This window comes from Vipera ursinii (assembly GCF_947247035.1).
Source record: "Vipera ursinii genome assembly, chromosome: 1".
Lineage (NCBI taxonomy): Eukaryota > Metazoa > Chordata > Lepidosauria > Squamata > Viperidae > Vipera > Vipera ursinii.
Window position 1 is genome coordinate 107,206,375 of NC_139512.1, and position 21,819 is coordinate 107,228,193.

The following is a 21,819-nucleotide window of genomic DNA, read 5'->3' on the forward strand; positions in this document are numbered from 1 at the left end:
TATCTGGAATATACCAGATCAGGAAAGGGTATCACAGGCAAAAAATAATTGAGAGAAAATCATCCCATTCATCTATTCTTTGTATCGCATTGTCCGCAATGCAATAATAAAATAAAAATAAAGTAAAGTAAAATAAAACAACCAGTTTGGCAGCCCTAGAAGAAAATCTTTGTTAATGCATAAAGCAGAATAAATCCACTGTTATTGATTTTAATAGACCCTGAGAGCATCTAGTTTTCCCCTTGCAAATCTGCGGTAAATTCCTGAGCATCAGCTGATTATATGCCTTTAATTCTGTTTAACTTCCACTGCAGAAGAAATCTGATCCAGCCCTGGAGGGTTCATTGCTACATTCTGGCACAGGTAGCATTCAAACACAGCAAGAATTTGTACTAAAAGGCCAAATTATTCTGTCATATTAAAAACAGAGCAGCATCTTTGGAATTATCAGTCCCTCAATAAAAAGGGAATCCAAATTTCGGCAACCAGGCTGATGCTACAAAGAGGAAGCAATAAAGCTGACAAGTCTCTCTTTTAAGTGAATGTCCTCACATGAGCAACTCACCTTTCTAGAACATAATAAATGGAAATGAAAAAGAAATTATTTTTCCCCTAACTTACAGTATTGTAACAAGTAAAAAGATTTTTAGTTACTAAGTATAGAGAGATTCCAGCATTCACTTTAAAGCAACCTATGCAGCAATCAAATTATGTAACTTGGTTGGAATGTCTAAATGTGTCCATTTTGAGGGTCTAGAGTAGTAGGAGCTTCTAGCTCAATGTGCTTTCTACATTTTCCTCATTGCCTCCTACAGCCACTATACACTGCCCATATAACTGTTAATATTCATAATTACCTGAAAGCATTATAAAAGTTTTAGGCTAGAGGTCAGTTTTTCCAATTCTGGGCTACAATCTCTTGACCAGCCTTCCCTTTGGACATTTGATTTCATAATCAAAGACATCTGAAAGATAATCCACTGCAGAAAAGGAGAAAGCAGTGTTATCTTTAAAGCAACCTCAAAATTCAGTCATCACTACTTGACGTTGTCCCTTGTGAATCTGGAGTGTTTGAGCAGATAAGCTGAAAAGCTATAGAAAATATCAACAGAATATGAGAATGAAAGAGAGCATGAAATAGCTTCACAGTTACTGTGAACTGTTTTGGCTGAAATGAAGCCAGGCTGTGACTAGGGGGGCCTTCACCCAGGTTCGCCTGGTGCGCCAGTTGCGGCCCTATCTGGACCGAGATGCCTTGCGTACGGTCACTCATGCGCTCGTGACCTCTCGTTTAGACTACTGCAATGCTCTCTACATGAGGCTGCCCTTGAGGACCACTTGGAGGCTTCAGCTGGTGCAGAATGCTGCCGCACGAGTTGTGTTGGGGGTCTCCCGATACTCCCATGTTACACCTCTGCTCCGTGAGCTGCATTGGCTCCCAGTTGCCCTCCGGGTGAGATTCAAGGTGCTGGTAATGACCTATAAAGCCCTACATGGCATGGGTCCGGATTACCTACAGGAGCACCTGCTGCTGGCGTCAACTTCCCTTCGTCCAGTGCGCTCCCACAGAGAGGACCTCCTCAGGGTGCCACCGGTCAGAGAATGTCGACTGGTGACCCCCAGGGGGAGGGCGTTCTCTGTGGGCGAGCCAGACCTTTGGAACCGCTTACCAGTTGAGCTCCGGATGGCTCCCGAACTTCGCTCCTTCTGCCGTGATCTGAAAACTTATTTATTCAAACAAGCCGGCCTGGTCTGATGGGTTTGGGGTTTTAATATTGATTTTAATTATTTATTGCATTGGGCATAATTATTTTTGATATTTATTGCCCTGTACACCGCCCTGAGTCCTTCGGGAGAAGGGCGGTATATACCGGTAAATCAAATAAATCAAATCAAATCAAATCAAATTTTAGATATCCTTCCTTCCTTCCTTCCTTCCTTCCTTCCTTCCTTCCTTCCTTCCTTCCTTCCTTCCTTCCTTCCTTCCTTCCTTTTATCAGCTGGGATCTACAAAACATAAAGGTTTTCAAATGCTACTCAGCTTGTGGCTCTGACCCTTCTGTCTATATTTAACTGGGTTATAAAATCTGTCTTTGCCCAGTCTGAATATAACATTGAGCTTTATATGACAACAATTGCCCAAACACATCTAGAGAGACATGCATACTCATTCACACATAAAAACAGAGAGCTCTAGTCATTCCTTAATGGCCTTCTTTAGGAAAGAACCGCTTATACAATTACCAAGAGAACCAAATTCCTTCTTGACCTTTCAGGATCTCACTTTGCACACAGATTTTTGTTTCCATGGCTTCCAGCCTGTTGTAAGTAATGGAAATCCTGCCTGAGAATCCAGTTATGGAACCCCATCAGGGCAAGGGGATTCCCACTGCTTTTCCTATCACACATTCTTTCTGGACAATGCATAAAAGTTTGCAAGCAAAGGGACAGCATTGTTGTTGGTTTTTTGCTTCCCCCTTGACAATAGCAATGCATTTGCATCTGACGGCGCTGGGTTCTAAAATTCCCAGAGTATTCATTCCTCCCCATCTAGTGATAGCCAGAAGGAAATCACCTGCATTCTCATTCATGGTGTGGGGGACAACAGATGTGGCTCAACAAACAGCAAAAATCAAATATTTATATCAAGCTTTCAACTCCCCCTCTCTCCCAGCAAGAACAACAATTATACATTGCCAGCAAGAACAACAATTATTTGGTCATACTCCAAGTCCATTAGCAATATGTTATAGCAAAAGTGGAAGACAAGAAGAGAATGTGATTCTTGAGTCTGTATTTGCCAAAGAACTATACAATCCACTAGGGTTAAAAAGAGGATGCTCACTGCACAATACATTAATGAGAAAGCCTTTTACTTTCTATCTTGTCTCATCCTAAGGCCTTAATGAAGTTGAGGGTGATTGAGAAGCTGTTCAATAATAACATTTTAAAATACTCATTAAAAGGTTCATTTATTATTGTGGTCATAGACCAAAAGACAACATTGGCAAAATTGGTAAAACTATGTGCTACACTAAACATATTAATTACAAGTAGTTATTTTAATACAGATTGTACAGACAATGCAACAATATTTAGAGACATCTAATCAGATCACTTCAGAGGTAGCTGACAATAAAAACAGAATAAATCTGAATGCTCTGAAAAAGCAGTTAATATTAGGAATAGATATAATGAATGGGCATCCTTATGACACATACATAAGGCCCATTCCTCATAAACAAAACCAATAGTTGAAAGACACAATATTGAATATTAGCAAAAACAAAAATGCCAGGACAGTTTAAATGAATACCAATTAGTCCAAATTAGATCTGACAGCATTGATAGAACAATCTAAATCAGGCTCTTAAAGACTTTCCAAAGTCTGATGGTTATTACAGACCATGGATATATTCTCTCTCTCTTTTATGGTCTCTTGACTGAAGCTGGGGAATGGTTTGCAAACCCTACATGACTTAAGTCTTAGTGTGAAACATGAAATACAATAAATCAGGTGGCATTTGTCACTGTCATATTATCATCTGAAGGGCCATAATAGCAACAAAACGTAGTATGAAGTTGCCTTATGTTGATTTCTCATTCTGACTGGCAGATCTTTAAAATCTCCACAACAAAAATGTAGAGTCAATATTCTTTCAAAACTCCTGAAAGATTTATGAAAATAGGAAGTTGAGTCTTTACAACTGTTTTTTCCCTGTGATCTAAATTTATTGAAATCCATGTATATGCAAACAGCATTTCCATTTGCTAAAGGAGAAGTAGAAATCCTAGTGCTCTCCAGTTGCTTTAGCTTATAAACATCTTTTAGCTTCTCAGCAGCAGTTTTATCATCCTGGGGGAAAAAACACGACTGCTTTAATATGTTGCAGTATGTTACATTTGTGCTTCCACGTTTTCTTAAAGTACATCTTTAAGACTGAATCCCCAGAAGTGCACAGCCTTAATAACCATGCATATCATCCTAGCAGGCCAGCTTGTAGATTGAAGAGCCAACTGAACATTGCTTTTTTCACATTTAAAATATTCAGTATTTTTACCTTGGTGACAGAACCATTTTTCTCTTCAATTGTGGACTATTAATAAACACTCACAAAAAGCAGGGACAATCCAATGGAGCCCACCTGCACATTTCAGTGGCGTAGCGTGGGTTGTCAGCACCCGGAGCAAGGCAAGTAATTTGCGCCCCCTAACCGCACGCCTGGCACCACCCCCCTCCACAGTGGGCGGCGACTCGGCGGCTCGGATCGGATTCACACAGCCAGCACTGCAGTGAGAGAGAGTGAGTGAGCCAGGCAGGGGCAGAGAGCTGCGAATGCTAGCGCGCCCCCCCCCAGATGTTGCGCCCGGTGCGGCCGGCCCCCCCTGCACCCCCCACGCTACGCCACTGGCACATTTTCATTATTAAAAGTGTGGGAGCTCACATTTTTTGGTGAATTGGATTATGGTTATGATTGCGTCTGCCTGTGCCTTCCTATCTGTTCAATTTTAAAGGCCTCTTAAAACTAAATGTTGCACCTATCTGGAGGCACACATACAGACACGTTAAAAAAACAACTGAATTTCATTTATTTTACATATCTTATTCTTGTAATAACAACTCTTAACACAAAATTGCTGCTCAAGAATGTACAATAAAAATCAGCATACTGACTTCCAATTTTTATGAATTTTATCAAAGTTTAAAAACACAAATACAAAGAAAAATTAAAATAATGGGAAAGGAGAAAAGGAGAGGAGGGAGAGAAAAAAGTGTAGGGTAAGGGAGGGGAAAAAAGGAAAACCATTGACTTCCGACACTTTTTACTTTTACATAAAAATATATATTAACCATTTCTACAACAACAAACTTATCTAATCAGCAAAACCCAAATTCATTTTTTCCACCTCAAGCATAACGTCCAAAAGTGGTTTCCAAGTAGAAACAAAGATGTATTCTTTTCTTTAATCAAAACAGTCGATTTGGTCATCTCTTCTACTCCATAAACTTTTGCAGCCATTGGTCCATTGTGGGAATCAAAGTATCCTTCCATTTTGCTGCATAGAGTATTCTTGTTGTTATCAGCATACATAACATCAAAGTTCCAAAAAACATTTCAGTAGAAGTCGGCATGCTGTGGGCTAGGAACAAGTGGATCCCAAATGACAAGCCATTTTTATATATTCATCCTCCTATTTTCTATTTACACCTTTCTCTTTTAGTTGCTGATGTGAGATCATTGACACAAAATGTGCAGACGAACTCTTGGTAACAGCACTGTTCACTATTGTAGGGTATTTTTTTGAAATTTAGTACTTATGTTGCTACATGTATTGTCACTTGTATACTTCAGGGAACCAATTTTCAGCCACCATTCTATTCTTGGGACACAGGAAGGTAGGGACTAAATGTTGATCAGGAAGCAAAAGCGTTAAAAGACTCTCACTAGCTATCAGCATGCAGGAGATGGAGGAGTAAGGTGGCACGTAGACTCCTGCCAGCTGACTGTTGGCATGCACAAGATGACAGGGTGAAGGCAGGTGAATATGCTCTGAACCAGCTGCACAAAGAGGCAGGAACTAAGGCAGCAAGCAAGCTATTACCAGCAGATTGTTGGGCGTGCATTAGGAGGCAGAGCAGTGAGCAGCCTGTCACAGGCTGTCAGCATGCATAGAGAGGCAGGAGTTGAAATGGCATGCAGAATTTTTCCAGCTGATTGTTAGCATGCATGGAGAACTGAGGTGGAGGCAGCAAACATACAATACTTTCCACTAGCTGGCTGTCCACATGCAGAGGGAAGCACGGACTGAGGCATTGAGACAGTCTCAATAGTTGACTATAGGCACTCATGCAGAGGCAGGCAAAAATAACAAGCAGGTTCTTGGCCTATGAATTGTGGCAAACTATCTGAGGATGCACACACCACATGTTAAGAACCACAGGACTAGACTGTATCACTGCCCAAGAGAAATACTGACAAACAATGCAGTGTGCTCAGATTTGCTCTTTTTCATAGCTTTTAATGATCAAGTACTGGAATGATCAGGCTCTGGAACAGGGGTGTCAAACTGCCAGCCCGCGGGCCGGACGCATCACGAGGAAACCGTGCCCACCCCATTGCCGGCAATGGGGAAAAAGTTCCGATATGCCATGTGACATTGCGAGTTTGACATGTCTGCTCTAGAATGATCGTATCAATAGGCTGATGTTTTTTCTTGAAAGAATTAATATAACCAGTGCTGTAAAGAGTGGTGTCGCTATCAAGAGCCGTATTTCTACTTCCAGGGAAAGGTACACTAGTCTGCAATGAATCTGTGGGCAAGAGTTTCTTCTTGAGAACTAAGTGCAACGGGGGGAAGAAACAAAGGAAAAGATTTTAAAAGTACTGTAGTGGCAGTGAGCACTTAGTGATTGCTAGCAAATGGCAGGGCCCTCAGCACTGAAGGTACTGTAAAACACTCTGTATCCAGCAGAGATCAGAGCTTAACTTTCATTATCACAATGCTGCCTTCCAATACAATGCATAGAAGTCTTACAGAGCACAGAGTAAATACAGCCCATGCAGCAGCCCTCCTCTACAAAAGAAATGCGAATAAACCAAAAACACAAGGTAACAGATGGCAGGGCACTTTTAACCAAGCACCATTAGATAAAGGAAACTAGCATTCTAAGCCTAGTCTTGCCTAACTGCAGGCAAACATCTCTTGGGCATTAAATAGCTTCTTTCTAGCAGAGAAGAGGAGATGAAATATTACAGATCTAGCATGAGAATGAGAAATGTGAACTTTTTCCCTTTCACAGATCAAATTCTAAAGTCCATATCTGAGAGGCCCAGTCCAAGAGTGCCATAGTACAATTATTTATTTGCTCATACAATGTAGACAGAATCTTGCCAGACTAAACCTTTTTTAACTATACCCCAGAAGTTCTAGGGGGAATTTAGGCTATCTTAAATCTCTTTGCCTGTATCCCGTCCAGGCTGGGTTATCTCCTGTCTTGCACCACTACTTGACACGTGCTTCCTCCTTCCTGGGAAAGTGCCATTTCACTGTAGTCCATCACACAATCTGTTGTTGAGCACAATAGTTCTCCATGGGTCTACTTCAAAACTTCATTCTCAGAAAGGACTTTTTATTACTGTAGGGCAGGGGTAGGCATGGCTGGCTCAGGAATTCTGGGGGTTGAAGTCCACGAGTCATAAAAGAGCCAAGGTTGCCTACCCCTGCTGTAAGGCATTAACATGTCATTTAAGAGTATAGAATTTTAAATACTACTTTGCACAATCAAATGTTATATTTAAAACAACGTCTCTTCATTTCTCATATGAGAAATGGTAGAAAGTGGTAGAAATAATAGAAATTGTACAGGAAGAAATACATTCCTTTTTTTTTTACTGGCTGTTCAGATTTTAGTTGCTTCTGTGGTATTACGTCACATCACTTGTATCAAACCACAATGAGAGCTATAAATATATGGGTTGCAGAACCCTACCAACATGTAACAAAATCATTTTATTTTGTACATTTAATAATTTAGCAATGAGAATGAAGATTTAAGAGGGGTCTTTTGGGGTCAGTATATTTCAGTAATCTGAATTTTGCCAATCTCTGATTGTACAGAATGAAGCTAATAGAAAAACTTCATTCAACTTTTACAAAGTAGACAGATATTAAGACAAGAACATTCCTGGCAGATTTCCCCTATCCAGTCGTTTCCAACTCTAGGGGGAACAGTACTCATCTCCATTTCTTAGTCAAGGGAGCTAGCATTATCTGGAAACATTTTCTGTGGTCATGTGGCCAACATGACTATACACCGAGGCACATGAAACACAGTTACCTTCCCACCAAAGTTGTGGGAAAGCATTTGCATGCTTTCAACCTGCTAGATGGGCAAGCACTGGGGCTAGTAAGAGGCGCTCACCCCATTGGGCAGCGCTCAGGTCTTGAACCTGGGCTGTCAGCTTTCCAGCTTGAGTCTGTATTTGTCTGTAATCACTGAGCCACCGTACCCCTCCCCCCCATGGAGGGAGATCCTATTACAAAGAAATGTTAGGCATGGTGAAGAAGCACAATTTGATAAACTTAAATATCTCTCTCAAATTCTAATTTCATAGGAGTTAAATTCTCCTATAATAAAGTATTGAATGATCATATTCACATCTCAGTTATATATTCCTACTGACCAGCTACACAACTGTTGGTATAGGTCAGGGGTCAGCAACCTGAAACAGTGAAAGAGCCACTCAGAAACGGTTCCCTCATAAAAGGAAAAACTGGGAGCCGCAAAAAATGTGTGCACATGTGCGTACATGCGCTCATGCGCAGAACAGGGTTTGACTGAAGAGTGGAGCCATATGCACCTACCCTGCATATTTGAATTGATTGGTTGAACTTTTTTAGTCCCACTTTTTTTTTTTTTTTTGGACAGCACATGGCAGATGACTGGGAGCCACAGGAGACGGCTAAAAGAGCCGCATGCGGCTCCGGAGCCGTGGGTTGCAGTCCTGTGGTATAGGTATATGTCCTAATATGTTATTCCAGTATAAGAGCTTGAGAAAATGCAACAGTTGCTTTGGTATGTCAACACATCCTGGAGCACAACCAAGTTTGAATTTCTTTAGAGAACAGATACTGAAAAATTACTATAAACCCGGGGCAAGCACATCACAAGCTGATCTTTTTTAATCAACATTCAGTTGGATAGAAGTACCATTGACTTGCCCTTCGTAGTGCTGGAAATGTGATGATGTATTTAGAATCAGGTAAGTATTATATTCCCTTTAAATTAAAAATCTTGCCTCAGGGAGGAAGCTTCTACTAAGGTCAAGCCATTATTGTCTCATTAGCAATCAGTCATATTTGAAAACCCAGATCTATCATTTTTTCAAGGTAAACATATAGGCTATCTACAAGCCTTCATCATCATGTAGCAGTCAGAAACAATTTTAATTAACAGGTTAGAGAATTGGGGTTTTGTGACTTTTCATGTTATGATAAAATGAACTGAAAAATCACTATGCGTTGTGTAAGTAAGTGTTGATCACAGAATTGAAATGAACTCAAGATCATATCTTCCTCTTTACTTCCAAGAATTTTTTTTTCTGAAAAACTGTAGTCTTACAAGTAGCCAAGCCTCAGGAAGTAGAGAGACAGTTATTGATAAATTGTGCAGGCAGCCAGAAACACATTTACTAAATGGCTGTCTGAAAACAGTTTCCAACTAACCTCTGGAATCGTAAATAAATAAAAAGTAAAACCCTTGAAAATACAGTTATACCCACCATTCTATCTCTGTCTGTGAATGTACGAAGATATAAAAACAGACAACCCTTTAAAGGCATTTTTCTCACTTACCAACTCAGTTTTGTTTGAAAGAATCAACACCTCAAGATATATTTTTACAGTCCAGAACTGTATATCCCAGACTCTTTTGTTAGAATTCTAATGATTAATCATCCCTACGATTGGCACCAGTTTACTTTTATTTTGTATGAATAATCTGGCAGACTTTGCACTAATTTATAATGGTGACTGATGATATAATATGCCCAGTAAGAAATGTTCTGGGACAGGGCTTCTATTATTGTCTTTTCCACCGTTATATATTGTAACGTAATACAACATTTTACACGTGCTGTATCACTTTTTATGTCTATCACTAATATATGCAAGTGAGAATAAATGTAGCATAGTAGTTAAATTGCTGCACTAAGATCCAGGTCCAAGTCCACTCTTAGCCACAGAAGCTCATTTGGGTGACTTTAGGCCAACCATTATCTCTGTGCTCAACTTACCTCACCACCATCATGGTGAGGGGGGAAAAATCAGAGGAGGGAGAATTAAATGTGGTGCCTTCAACTCCTATAAGAAAGGGTAGACATTTAATATCTGTGTCATAAAAAAGATTATTGAAGAAACTACTCAGTCTTGTTATACTTAAGACTTCTACTTCTATGCACTTATTTTTAGTTTTGGTCAATTCTTTACTTGTAGTCTTAATGACTATACTTTATTATATGAACACACAGGAGATAAGAAGAGAACAGAAACAGAACTTGTTCAGGGGCAATACTTGATCCTGAATCTGACTGTGTGACCAAGAATATGAAATTATTGCCCAAAATACCATATTTTCAATGTTTCAGTTTTTGTTAAGAAGCTAAGCCCATGCTTAGAATAAATCGAGGACGAATCCTTCTTTAGGATGTGGAATTTAAGGGTATGTGTGGTAGCTGAGGTTAGATTGCTTCTTCAAGAGAAGAGAAAAGTATTATAATGCATCTGCCCAGCATAGTTTCTGTGAAGTAGGAAAATATCACACATGAGACTAATTCTAAGATACACCATGCAATCAATGAGCCTTGAGCTCAGAATAAATATTAATTTCTGCCATATTACTTTGGATACTTAGTAGGTGAAAAAAGTAGATAAATTGTCATAATTTATAACTATACTGTAGTTATAGCATACAGCAATTATTCACAATGTTAAATGGCATTAGCCTACTGATTTATAACCAAACAACAGGTTAATAAATGAAATAATGACAATATTCTTCCTATGTATACTAATAATAATAATTTTTACATTAAGTAATTGTTTTGTAGTAAAAACACAAAGTTAAAAATTTCCTTGTACAAATAAACCAACTGAGTTATCCAGCATAAGAAAAGCTGTATGTATGTAATAGACATTTATGAATGGCTCATGTTGTTGGAATGAAACCAGCTGATGCATTAAACTTTCATATATATGGACTGATTAGATTTACAAATGAATTTCTCTCCTAGCTTTTTTACTTGGGATCCATTAACTGGAAGTGCCAGTCTGAAGGGTAAAACTGTACAACCATTCCATCAATTATAACAAAATCACATAAAGAGGATGGCACCTGAATATCCATACTGCAATGGAACCAGCCCAATACCTAGATGGATTGATGCAGTCAGCTTTGCCAAAAAAAATTCTCTCCAATCATTTGGTTTGGAAGAATGAGTAAATTCAAGCTCCATTTTTTCCTCTCAAACAAGTGTTTGACATCAAAGGTGGCCATCTGTCTGATGGGCACATAAGCACATCACTCTTTGCCCCGTTGATGGCTTTTTGGATTGGAGCCATAACATACAAAATCAAAACCCAGAAATGCTCAACCAACCAGGTGAACCAGCTATGTCACATCAGATAAGAAATCAATAATGAGGAAGTGCATATTCAACAGTGAGCAGATAGATACAAGAATCAGGCTGCAGAAATGGAGACGAAATCATTATATAGATTTAAATTAGAAATGAGACTGAGAAAGTTAGCATCTGCTTCTATGTAAGGCACAGATTTAAATTCAATGATCAAATGAGTTTGAATAATGGACTACTTTATTAAAAGAGGGAATTATGCAGTTGTCTTTACCCAAACAATGATATGTGTAAATGATCCATTAATGATGGACACTCTTTGTTTATGGAGTGTCTGCAAGATTTGTCCCCAGTAATAAAAATGTTGTACATGAAGAAAGAGAGCAGTGGTTTATGTTCTTTTTATGTTTTTTAAGCTCCTCTGTTAGGCTTACTGGATTGTTTCTAATCCAACAAACCACAAAGGAGTACAATCCAAACCATAATACAATTGGTTTGAAATTTCAAAAAGTTTATTTTTCCCAAAGAAACCAATTTGAAGGAAACTCATGTCACTTCATGACATGAGTTAGTTTCTCCAGTCTGTAAAGAATGCACTCCATAAAATACTGGCATGAACAGATCTGCTTAGCATTTGGACGCTTTGCTCAGATGGAACCCTAATGACTATTAGACATGTAGAAAAGAAATACTAGACTTTAGACAGTAGAAAAACAGTAACTTCTGCTTGCTACCATTCAGGGTTAATTTTTTGTCTGGCTCTCAGATCAATCAATGGACATCAGAGACTGAGCTAGAGAACCAATTTTCAGGAATAAACATAGTCCCTTTTGGACAATGACTTGCTGAAGTTATCATTTTCTTTCTGCTGATCTACCAATGTAAGCAATATTAATGTATTGCTTCAAGCTAATGACATCATAGCTTTCAATCAACAATTCCTGAAGCATTTTAAAAAAGCTGAATTTCAAAATGTCCTGTAACTTACATGGGCTGATTTCATAAACTTTGTTTTTCTACTTCCATTTCGTTTCTCCTCAGCTCAGTTATGTAATCCCAGCACCACTGATAACGTCATGACACTTAGTATGATTTAGATTGCCTTAATGCAGTGAAATGTGCTTTGATTAAAACCATTCCATTACCTCCCCATATCTACATTTCCTTCCTGGATTTTTGGTGGATGTAAAACTGTAGGGAAGGTCACTCAATTATATTTTTTAAAAATCATGCATCCTTTTATGCCTATATGCAGTCTACATTTCTGATCATGGTAAAATTTTAATATAGCTTATTTTGTATGAATCAGGAAGTGAACCACCAATGAGATTATTTATTTTATCCATGTTTTATGCCTATATACCTGTTCCCCCTCCTTTTCCAACCAGTCTATTTTATCTCCTGTCCAACTCTCATTTTTTTGCCTACTAACTTAGTTTTGCCTACTAGTTACAATGTGCCAGTGGACGCTACACGTTCCCAAGAAGACTTATCTTCAAAATGTTGGATGTCTGCAACCCAAGGGTTGTCCTGAGTCTGGTAATATGATCACTGTTATATATGTGGATTATGATGATAACTTTATGATGATGATGATGATGATAACTTTATTGTCACTTTGAATGTACACCAATCGGCATACATCAAAATGAAATTTCGTTGCATACAGCTCTCAAAGGGTCACCACCTCCGATTATGCCATTATAGTTATATTTCCATGAGCATAGGATATCTTAAGACAGAAACAGAATTTACCTGCAGTGCTTCTAATCGCAGTATTTCATATTTCAAATCTACAAGATCATCCTGTTTATGTAAAAACATCCATTAGAGCGGCTGATCTTACAGCACAGCAAAGCAAATTAAACCAAACTCAAAAGCAAAGTGAAGAAAAGTTATTTATTGGATTTTTATCCTACCTTTATTTTTGATCAACACAAGGCTGTGTACATGCTTAATGGTCCTGTCTCCTGTTTTCCCCACAACAATAATCCTGGGAGGTGAGTTAGACTGAGAATAGTTGTTGTTAAGACCATATGTTAATCTGCAGTTCAAAGATGTAATGCTCAAGCCTGCACACAACAACCTAGTCAAGTAAAGTTCAATACTAAATTGGCACCAGATAAGGGTCAACAGAATTCAAGGGGGTGGTGGATTTGGACAGTTTCTGACAATGTAACTGGCTCTGAGTTGATGGCACATTCAACAACTTTACCTGCTCTTCTCCTACATCTGACCAGCTTTGATACCTAGGAGAAGTCTAGGTCTGATGGTCTGATGGTTTCCCAGCCCAGTATCTTTGCCACTACACTAAAAGGCCACTAGTCCTTTAAATGAGTACTGTTATTTTCATCTGAATGCAGAGTGTTTTTAACAATACTCATACTAGCATCAGTTTCTGTTTCAGATTACCTACGTGCTATTACTATTGGTGAAATTAATTGGCATGGTAATGTTAGTCACTATGGATCACCTTCTGAGTCACTTCATTTTATGATTGTTAATTTAAATGACAATTTGTTAAAAAAAATAGCTGAATGGAAAAAAGACTATACAGGGAGAAATTATCTTAATAATGTAGCCAAGTTAATTTCTTAAAATTTAACCCTGGCAATATTTAAGATTCAAGTATATAAATAACATGATCCTTCTTTCATGAGACACTTTAGCAAACGAAAATCACACAAATGGCCTGCATATTTCAAAACAATCGCAGCAATTGCTACAAGGCGAAAATAACTTTATTGCTTATGTGTTTCTGTCTGCCTGTGTCTGTGTTTTGTTCTTCTGAGTTTCAAATTGTATTTCCTATTGCTTAAATTTATTAATTTAATTTACTGAAATTTATGGTGTTTTCCAAAATTCTCGGCAGTTTTCCTAAAAAGCTAAATAACCCCCAAAATATAAATCTTTAAAACAACATTGAAACACCTTTAGGCAGTCACAGGACAGCATTAAAACAAATATCTTGCATCGACCAGCTCATACTACAGCTCTAAGTTTTAAACACACTCTTAAAAAGTTAAGTTTTTATTGCCTTCTGGAATAGCAAGAGTTTTCTTAAACATTTTCTGAATTTGACCTAAACGTATCAGAATTTTCCTACCTTTCAGAAGAGTTGCTTGCTAATGAAAATGTTACTTGGAAAAGTAGGTACATCTTGTCCTTTCTTTAAGGAGTTAAAATGAATTAAATTCACTATTAGTTGTTGTGCAGACTTCTCATTTGCTCAGATATTAGAGAACTAACCCTCTTACTGTTTCCTTTACTTTTGGTTTTGTCTGTATTAAAACAATACCTTATGATTATGACTGAGATACGAACTTGGTGAGAAAATAAATCCATATTTGGATTTTAAGTGGATTATTTATTTATTAGGAATGTGAGCTTTGATCTATAGGAAAGGAAGGAAAGGAGTCCCTGCAGATTTTACTTCTGCTAGTTGTTGCCAACTACAGGGAGTGGTGCCAAACTAGAAGTACTTTTACCGGTTCTCATGCTACTTTTGAAAAAGAAGACCTAATTCAGAACAGAAGACATGGCTGCCAGGACATTTACAACCATTTATGAATCTTAAATTATATATTTTTTCATTTGGTCATGATTGAGATGTTTATACATTGAAGCACTGTGTGTTTTCAGAAGTCCTAGAACTGAAGCTTTCCTCTATTGCAAAAAAGACAATTATCTGCGTACCATGATGCTTGATTGGCTCCTCAAAAGGCAGAAAAGCTGTATTTGAGCTGTAAAGCCAATAGGATACATTCCTACATCTCCATGTTTGCATTTTATGGACTATTGACTTTTAGAACCTACGCCTGATTAAGAAAATTTGTTGGTATGGTATTTGGCACCTTGCAGAAAGGATAGACTCATCAATATGTTCCCTCAAACAAGGGGAAAAAAATCAAGTCAGCTCTTGAAAAGGCTTTATGATTTGAAAATCATAGTGAATTTAATTCATTTTAACTCCTTAAAGAAAGGACAAGATGTACCTACTTTTCCAAGTAACATTTTCATTAGCAAGCAACTCTTCTGAAAGGTAGGAAAATTCTGATACGTTTAGGTCAAATTCAGAAAATGTTTAAGAAAACTCTTGCTATTCCAGAAGGCAATATGGATTTATTTTCTCACCAAGTTCGTATCTCAGTCATAATCATAAGGTATTGTTTTAATACAGACAAAACCAAAAGTAAAGGAAACAGTAAGAGGGTTAGTTCTCTAATATCTGAGCAAATGAGAAGTCTGCACAACAACTAATATACATTTATGCCAATGCAAGTTTCTTAATTTTCTACAGAATAACAGTAGTTTATCACAGAGGCCAAAGTCCTAAGCTGGAACCCGAAACGTAACTACCAGTACTGTAGATAAAGTTTTTCTGGCCACAACTGATGCCAGAGTAACGAGGAGTCCTGTTTTATTTTCGAAGTGCGAAGCTGTGCACTCTCAAAACATTTAGCAGAAGATGCTGCAAATCTAATCCCTCTTTACATATTGCCAGTATGCCCACCCTTATCTTTATTAAGTTTTGATAGTTAGGTTTTTTTGCATACATTACCACTTCTAGGTTTTAATTCAGGCATCAGGCTACGTTCTTTTAGTGCAGACATGTCAAACACAAGGCCCGGGGGCCGGATCCGGCCCACAAAGTGGTTTCATGTGGCCCGCAAAGCCATCCTGGAAACAGTGAGGGAACGGCCCCCACTGCCTTGGCCCTGGCCCAGAGACCCTCCTTCTGCCAGAGACCCTCAGATCTGTCCCACTCCTGCCCAGGCCCCCATAGGCACCCTTGATGCAAACGATGTAGAGCTGCACACGCCCACCCAGTAGGCCATACGCACTCTAGCCACACCCACCCAGTAGGCCACACCCACCCTGGCCACACCCGCCCAGCCCCCTGAGGGCAACCGCAATGCTGATGCGGCCCTCAATGAAATTGAGTTTGACACCCCTGTTTTAGTGCAAGCAGAAAATAATTGGGTTGGGTAGCAGTAATTTACTGAGAGCATCCCTCTTGCAATCTCTCTGAAAAATCGTCTTGATATTACATAGTTTAGAACAGTTCACCCCAAACGAAGCACTCTGCTAAGTGGTCATTGCTGAGCATTCTGGGAATTGGAATTAGCCATGCTAAAAATTTTAAAAATTGCATGCTAATGCAAATGGGAAGTACCTATTGAAGAGGGTTGTTCTGAATATAGGAAAGCAACTTAATTTGGGCCTACAAATCTTGTTCAATGGGATTGGTGAGCCTTGGTGGCGCAGTGGTTAGAATGCAGTATTGCAGGCTAACTCTGCCCAACGCCAGGAGTTCAATCCTAGCAGGGCTCAAGATTGATTTGTCCTTCCTTCCTTCCAAGGTCAGTAAAATAGGAACCTAGATTGTTGGGGACAATTGTTACTAACTTTGTAAACCACTCAGACAGTATGGTAAAGCATTATGAGCGGTGTATAAGTCTAAGTAATATTACCATTGGAGGAACCACAAAATGATGTCTTCCTTTTCTAATCCTACCAAACTTTAGGATACCATGATTTTAAGGTTGAAAAGTATAGAGTAGAAAGTCCACTCAGCTCCATCTATCAGCAAAGGCAAGCCAATTATATGACTAAAGCAGTGACATCACTTAGAAAGGTCTCAACCCAAATTGATACGGTTAGACTAGTCTTCCTCAAGCTGTTATCTTCCATGCTTGCTTGATTACAGTTTTGAGGCCTTCTAGCAAATGTAATAATTGAAATTCATTTCAAATTGGAATGTTCAGTCTAAATTATACAGAAACAAACAACCAAAGCAATTTCAGAAATGAAATCCATTATCCCAATAGTATATGCTTCTGAATAGGTTTAGAATCTGAATTATATTCACTAAATCGCTTTCAGGAAAAAAACGTGCCATCAAAAGTTGAGAACTGTTGCTGAAAAAGAAAAAGACATCCAACTAGGAAGGAAAAATATCAAGTTCATCATGACCTCATTAATAACAACCAAAGGATCATGAAATGTAATTTAGATCTATTAACTTGCTATAATGCTGGCATATAAGTGTTGAGGTTAGGATATTCCAATAGTAAAACGAGTGCAATATCCCCAAATATGTCTTTAAAATATCTGAGAACTGGAGTGTTAAAACAGATATATAAAGACCAGTCAAGTGAAAACAAAATATAAAGATATTGCTAACTCTAAATAAAACCACATTATAAGAAATATTTGAAATATCACTTTCATATAAATCACCAGCCATGCCAAATTAAAGACAATTTAGCTTCATTTGAATAATACTTCTGAATTGGGATTGTTATTTAAGCACAAATATTTCCTGGTGTGTTACGGCAAACACAAAACACTACATTTTTGCTCATTACAGTTAATTACAGTGTAAATGTCCTATAATTAAGTATGCCGCAGTATTTCAGTCCAAAGTGAACCAACACTTGCTCGTCCCTTTAAAAGCAATTGGTTTGTGTCAACATTTTCAAGATGTTTCCTCATAATCTAATAATCACATTTGTAAAATTATATTATCACTCTATTTATTGCATCTCTCCTCCTATTGAATGGATTCCCTGCAAGTCAAGTTTTAGAAAACAACAGCCCAACCCTTTAGAACTCTGCTTTATACAATAACAAAGGGGCAATTGTCTGACTACTACAACAATCTAATTTAATTATACATTCATGGAATTCTTACACTGCATTATTAAGAATTTCTTCCCCCGGGGTTTTGCCACACTGTCCGTATTATAGCAAGACTGCAGGCAAATGTTATGCAGCCCTTTCCTCAGCACCCTTCTCTTGCTTTTGAAACCAGGAGACCATAATCCTCCTTTTGTGACATCAATCGTTTGCTGCAGGCCTAATATGCCAAACTCTACCGGGCAAGCTTTGCTTTCCCTTCTCTGAAGGAGAATTAGCATTGTCATCATCCAGAGCCCTAAAATGTATCGTGTCCTGAATATGGTTTGCCAGGTCAGTTTTGCACATGCAAGAGTAGATTTCATCATGGCTGCATAGATATAGCAACTGAACTTCTTGCCTGTTAAAATCTCCTCGTTTCATGCTCATTTATCAACCTTGCCATTTAAAACTACACAGAACCTAAAGAAGTTCAAAGTTCAAATGTGACTGAGATGAGCATTTGCCTTCCCAAATATTTAGCTTTGAGCTTCTATATTTTATAGAAAAGGAAATAGATGGTCCTGAACTTAAATAAAGAAGAACTTTATAGTAAAAACACTTTGCAAGTTAAGTAGGGGGAGGAGGAGGAGAACAGCGTACAAACAAAACTGAAGTTACAGGAAAACAGAGACGATAGAATATTTATTTATTTATAAAATGTATTGGCCTTCCATCTTACCTCAGGATAACTCGGGGTGGTTGCTGATTTCATGATACATTTCATGAAATTATCTTTAAAATGTCAGCAAACATTTCTATGTCTCATTTTTCCTTCTTTGTATGGTATGATTCTGCTTGAGTTGCAAACTGTCTACACAACTTTATTGAACTGCCAGCTTCTTGAGCTCAAGATTATTAAACCTCAGTGAACAACTACATGTTCAGATACTCCCTACCAAAAGCTTACTAAATGCCCTCTTCTCCTTTTCAGGAAACTAGGAATGATAGACAAAAATGGAATCACTTGCCTGTGTATCACTGATTTTTTTCCAAAATTCTAACTACCGTAGCAAAAAAAAAATGTCCACAAATTACTTAATGTATTGATTTGTAATATGGGAGAAAGGAAACAAATATTTCCAATTCAATGTGTGTTTTTCTTCAGAAGAAGATCTCACTAATTTCAGTAGTTCTACTTCCCAACCTTCCAAGCAAGTGAGCATAGAATTAAAACCCTATATACCAGTAATTCCTGAGGTCTTTAAAACACATTTACATTTTATCTGTGTATTACAGCACTGTATGAACATTTGTGTGCATCAGGACCGGAAGAGTGGAAGCTCATTTACAGTTTCCTGTAAAATCACAAAAAACAATTTTGCTCTAAGTCGGATCCTCAAAGACCAGCAAAAGTAGACCACAGCATCTCTCTTAATACAGGCTCTGCCTCCTCCTCCCCCCTCCCCCCTTTCTCTCCCACTCTAATCACTCAGAAGGAAGATTGGAAGATTAGTGAAGGAAGGGGGAGGACAAACTGCAGTTAACCCTTTAGCAGAATAATACCCCAAAGTACGTATGATCTAGATCTATAGGTTGCAATCTTTTGCTCCTTTACTTACTTGCAACTCCCTCTGAACTCAGAGAAATGTATTTCTGGCAAAGCTTTTCAAGAATCATCAATCTGAAATTCTGCTATTGTAGTTGCTTTTGAGATAACCCAAACTGGGGGGGGGAGCAGAGTGGGAGACCTCAAATGGAAGTAGACAAAAATCACAGTAATGAGGATAAGGTTTGAGTTCATAGATTTAAGGCCTGTTACATGGTCATAGCAAAGGGCAAGAGATCACCTCGGGAAACAGCATCCAGGGTTTTTAATCCGTGCATCATAATACTGCAATCATTTTGGCAGGAATTTAATATTCCTCAGTTCTGCTATTCTTGTCAAGATATATTTCACAGTGGCGGGAGCTATAATTAAAAAATAAAACCTAGCCCTTAGTTTTTTGGAGGGTAAAGGTGAACAGATTTTCCAGCTACTGCAATATGAGAAGGAGCAAGATACAAACAAATAAAAGTCGCTTTCCGTTTTAAAGCAGCACTTTTCCCAGAAACCTTCCCATTGACAAGACCAGCAAGCAGTTGCTATGGGGCTTGAGGTAGAAGGAAGAAAAAGAGTGTGGAGAAGGGTTGCACACTACTTAATCATTGCAGAAAAGCTTGGCCTATTTCACAGAAAGATCTGGATTTCAACTCTGTCCCCAAGAAAATTGCAGGGACTGCAGAGCTGCTGCCATGCAGGGCAACAAGAAAACAGACGATCAGAGGCAGCAGCTGGAGATGGAAACGCCTATTAAATCCTTTAGACAACAGATGGGCAAAGCTCATCTCTCTCTCTTTTTTTTTTTTTAAAAAAGGAGAGCAAAACACAATACACCATGTTTTATCATCCCACCATAAAGAACAACATGAACAAGCTTCTAAAAAGACCTAGTCTAGGGTATGAATGTATGAACCTGTCTATCTTACTTTTTTTTAATCTCTCAATACGATACTTCAGAGAACCTGAAATTTACTCTGGGGTCTCTCAATCAAAGGCTGCCAAACAAGAGGGCCAACTGGACCTGTTACCAAAAATGGAGAACAAAATATGGGAAATCTGGCAGGCAGAGATTTGTCATGTTTGCCATGACCCTTTCTTTGCCATTACTCTTTGCCTGCCCTTGAAGTGCATCTAGTGCTGCAGAGAACCAGCCAGTCCAAACGTTGAATACATTGAGGGGATCTAATTATATCATTGAGGGCAAACACACCTGCTCCCAGCTAATGCCCCACACTCCATTTCCTTCTGTTAATATTCCTTGCCATTGTTCTTTTCGGAGAACCACAACAACAAATCTCTGGCATCTACTGCAGAACAGGGAATCTTCCTCTAGCAGCAGAAAATTGTGGTAGTGGGAAATCAAAATAAGAATATCCAGGGCAGGATATTTTTATCTTCCTAGTCACCACCCCGCTCCCATTTCGGTTGCCTTCCAAATAATCAACAAAGACGGTGCCATAAATTGCACTCTATGTGTTCTCTCCCCTTCCCCACACCTCTACTAACTGCACCTTCAAGACTACACCCTTTTCAATCATGATGTCATAAAACACTGCTGGTGACTCCGTTTCCTCCTCCTCCTCCTCCTCTTGATCCACGATTTTTTTTTAAAAAGAAAAGAAATGAAAGCCATGCACTGAATCCAAGCCCAATTGACCAGCAGCTGAGAGTATCTTTCTCCTCTCTCTTCCCCACCACCACCAATGCCACCAGCCCCTCCCCACCGGCACTTTGACTGTCATCAGAACACCCACCCCTTTCCAGGAGCGATCCACACACAAAGCAAGCTGGGCTTTAAAACAAGATGTAAATCACCCCAAACCAAATAAAAAAAAAATAAAAATAAAAATAAAACCACAAGGCAAGAAACCCCTTGCTAGGAGATGCCACAAGCGACAAGACCAGAAGGAGACCGGCCAGGCTGGACTCTCCCATCTCCCGTCATGTCAGCGACTGCCACCTACTCCCTGGGTTGCTGCTGCTGCTGCTGCGGCTGCCGAGGAACCCACCTGTCTGCCCTTTGCCCAGCGTTTTCTCCAAGCGGTAGGGTCCAACATATTGCGCGTGTTGAGCTGCGCTGCCTTCTTTGCCAGTTGAGGTCATTTCTACCTGGCTGGGTAACGCCGCGATGCTGCGCCTGGTATCCCGCTTGGGGAAGCTCCGGGCTCTTTTGCGTGCCTGGTTCCTTAAATTCCGACTTGGCCGCCGTGCAAGGAAAGCGCCCGGTCTCTCTCTCTCTCTCTCTCTCTGACTCTTCTGCTGATCGTCGTCCACTTGGCGGAAAATTAACTCTTGCTTTTTCTCCCTCCCCCCCTCCCCCCGCTCGCGTCTCCTCCTCTCTGTCCTGCTAGGGAAGGGATGCCCAGGACCGCTGAGTAGCCAGGGCTTAGGGGCGGGGGAAGTCTCCGAGCATCAGAAGCATGATGCCGGCTCCGAGCACCCGCACGCTTCAGTTCGCTC

The 21,819-nt window shown here is 39.2% G+C and overlaps 1 protein-coding gene across 2 annotated transcripts in view; it reads right to left on the reverse strand.

Moving 5' to 3' along the window:
• Positions 1–21,462, reverse strand: part of BRSK2 (BR serine/threonine kinase 2) — a gene marked incomplete at its 5' end in the record, with an annotated part of 480,261 nt that extends 458,799 nt beyond the window's left edge. For both annotated transcript variants that reach the window (XM_083348467.1, XM_083348466.1), the window contains one exon: positions 21,369–21,462. In XM_083348467.1, the coding sequence (XP_083204593.1) occupies positions 21,369–21,462 (94 nt within the window). The remainder of the gene's footprint in view (positions 1–21,368) is intronic.
• Between the last annotated feature and the right edge of the window lie 357 nt (positions 21,463–21,819).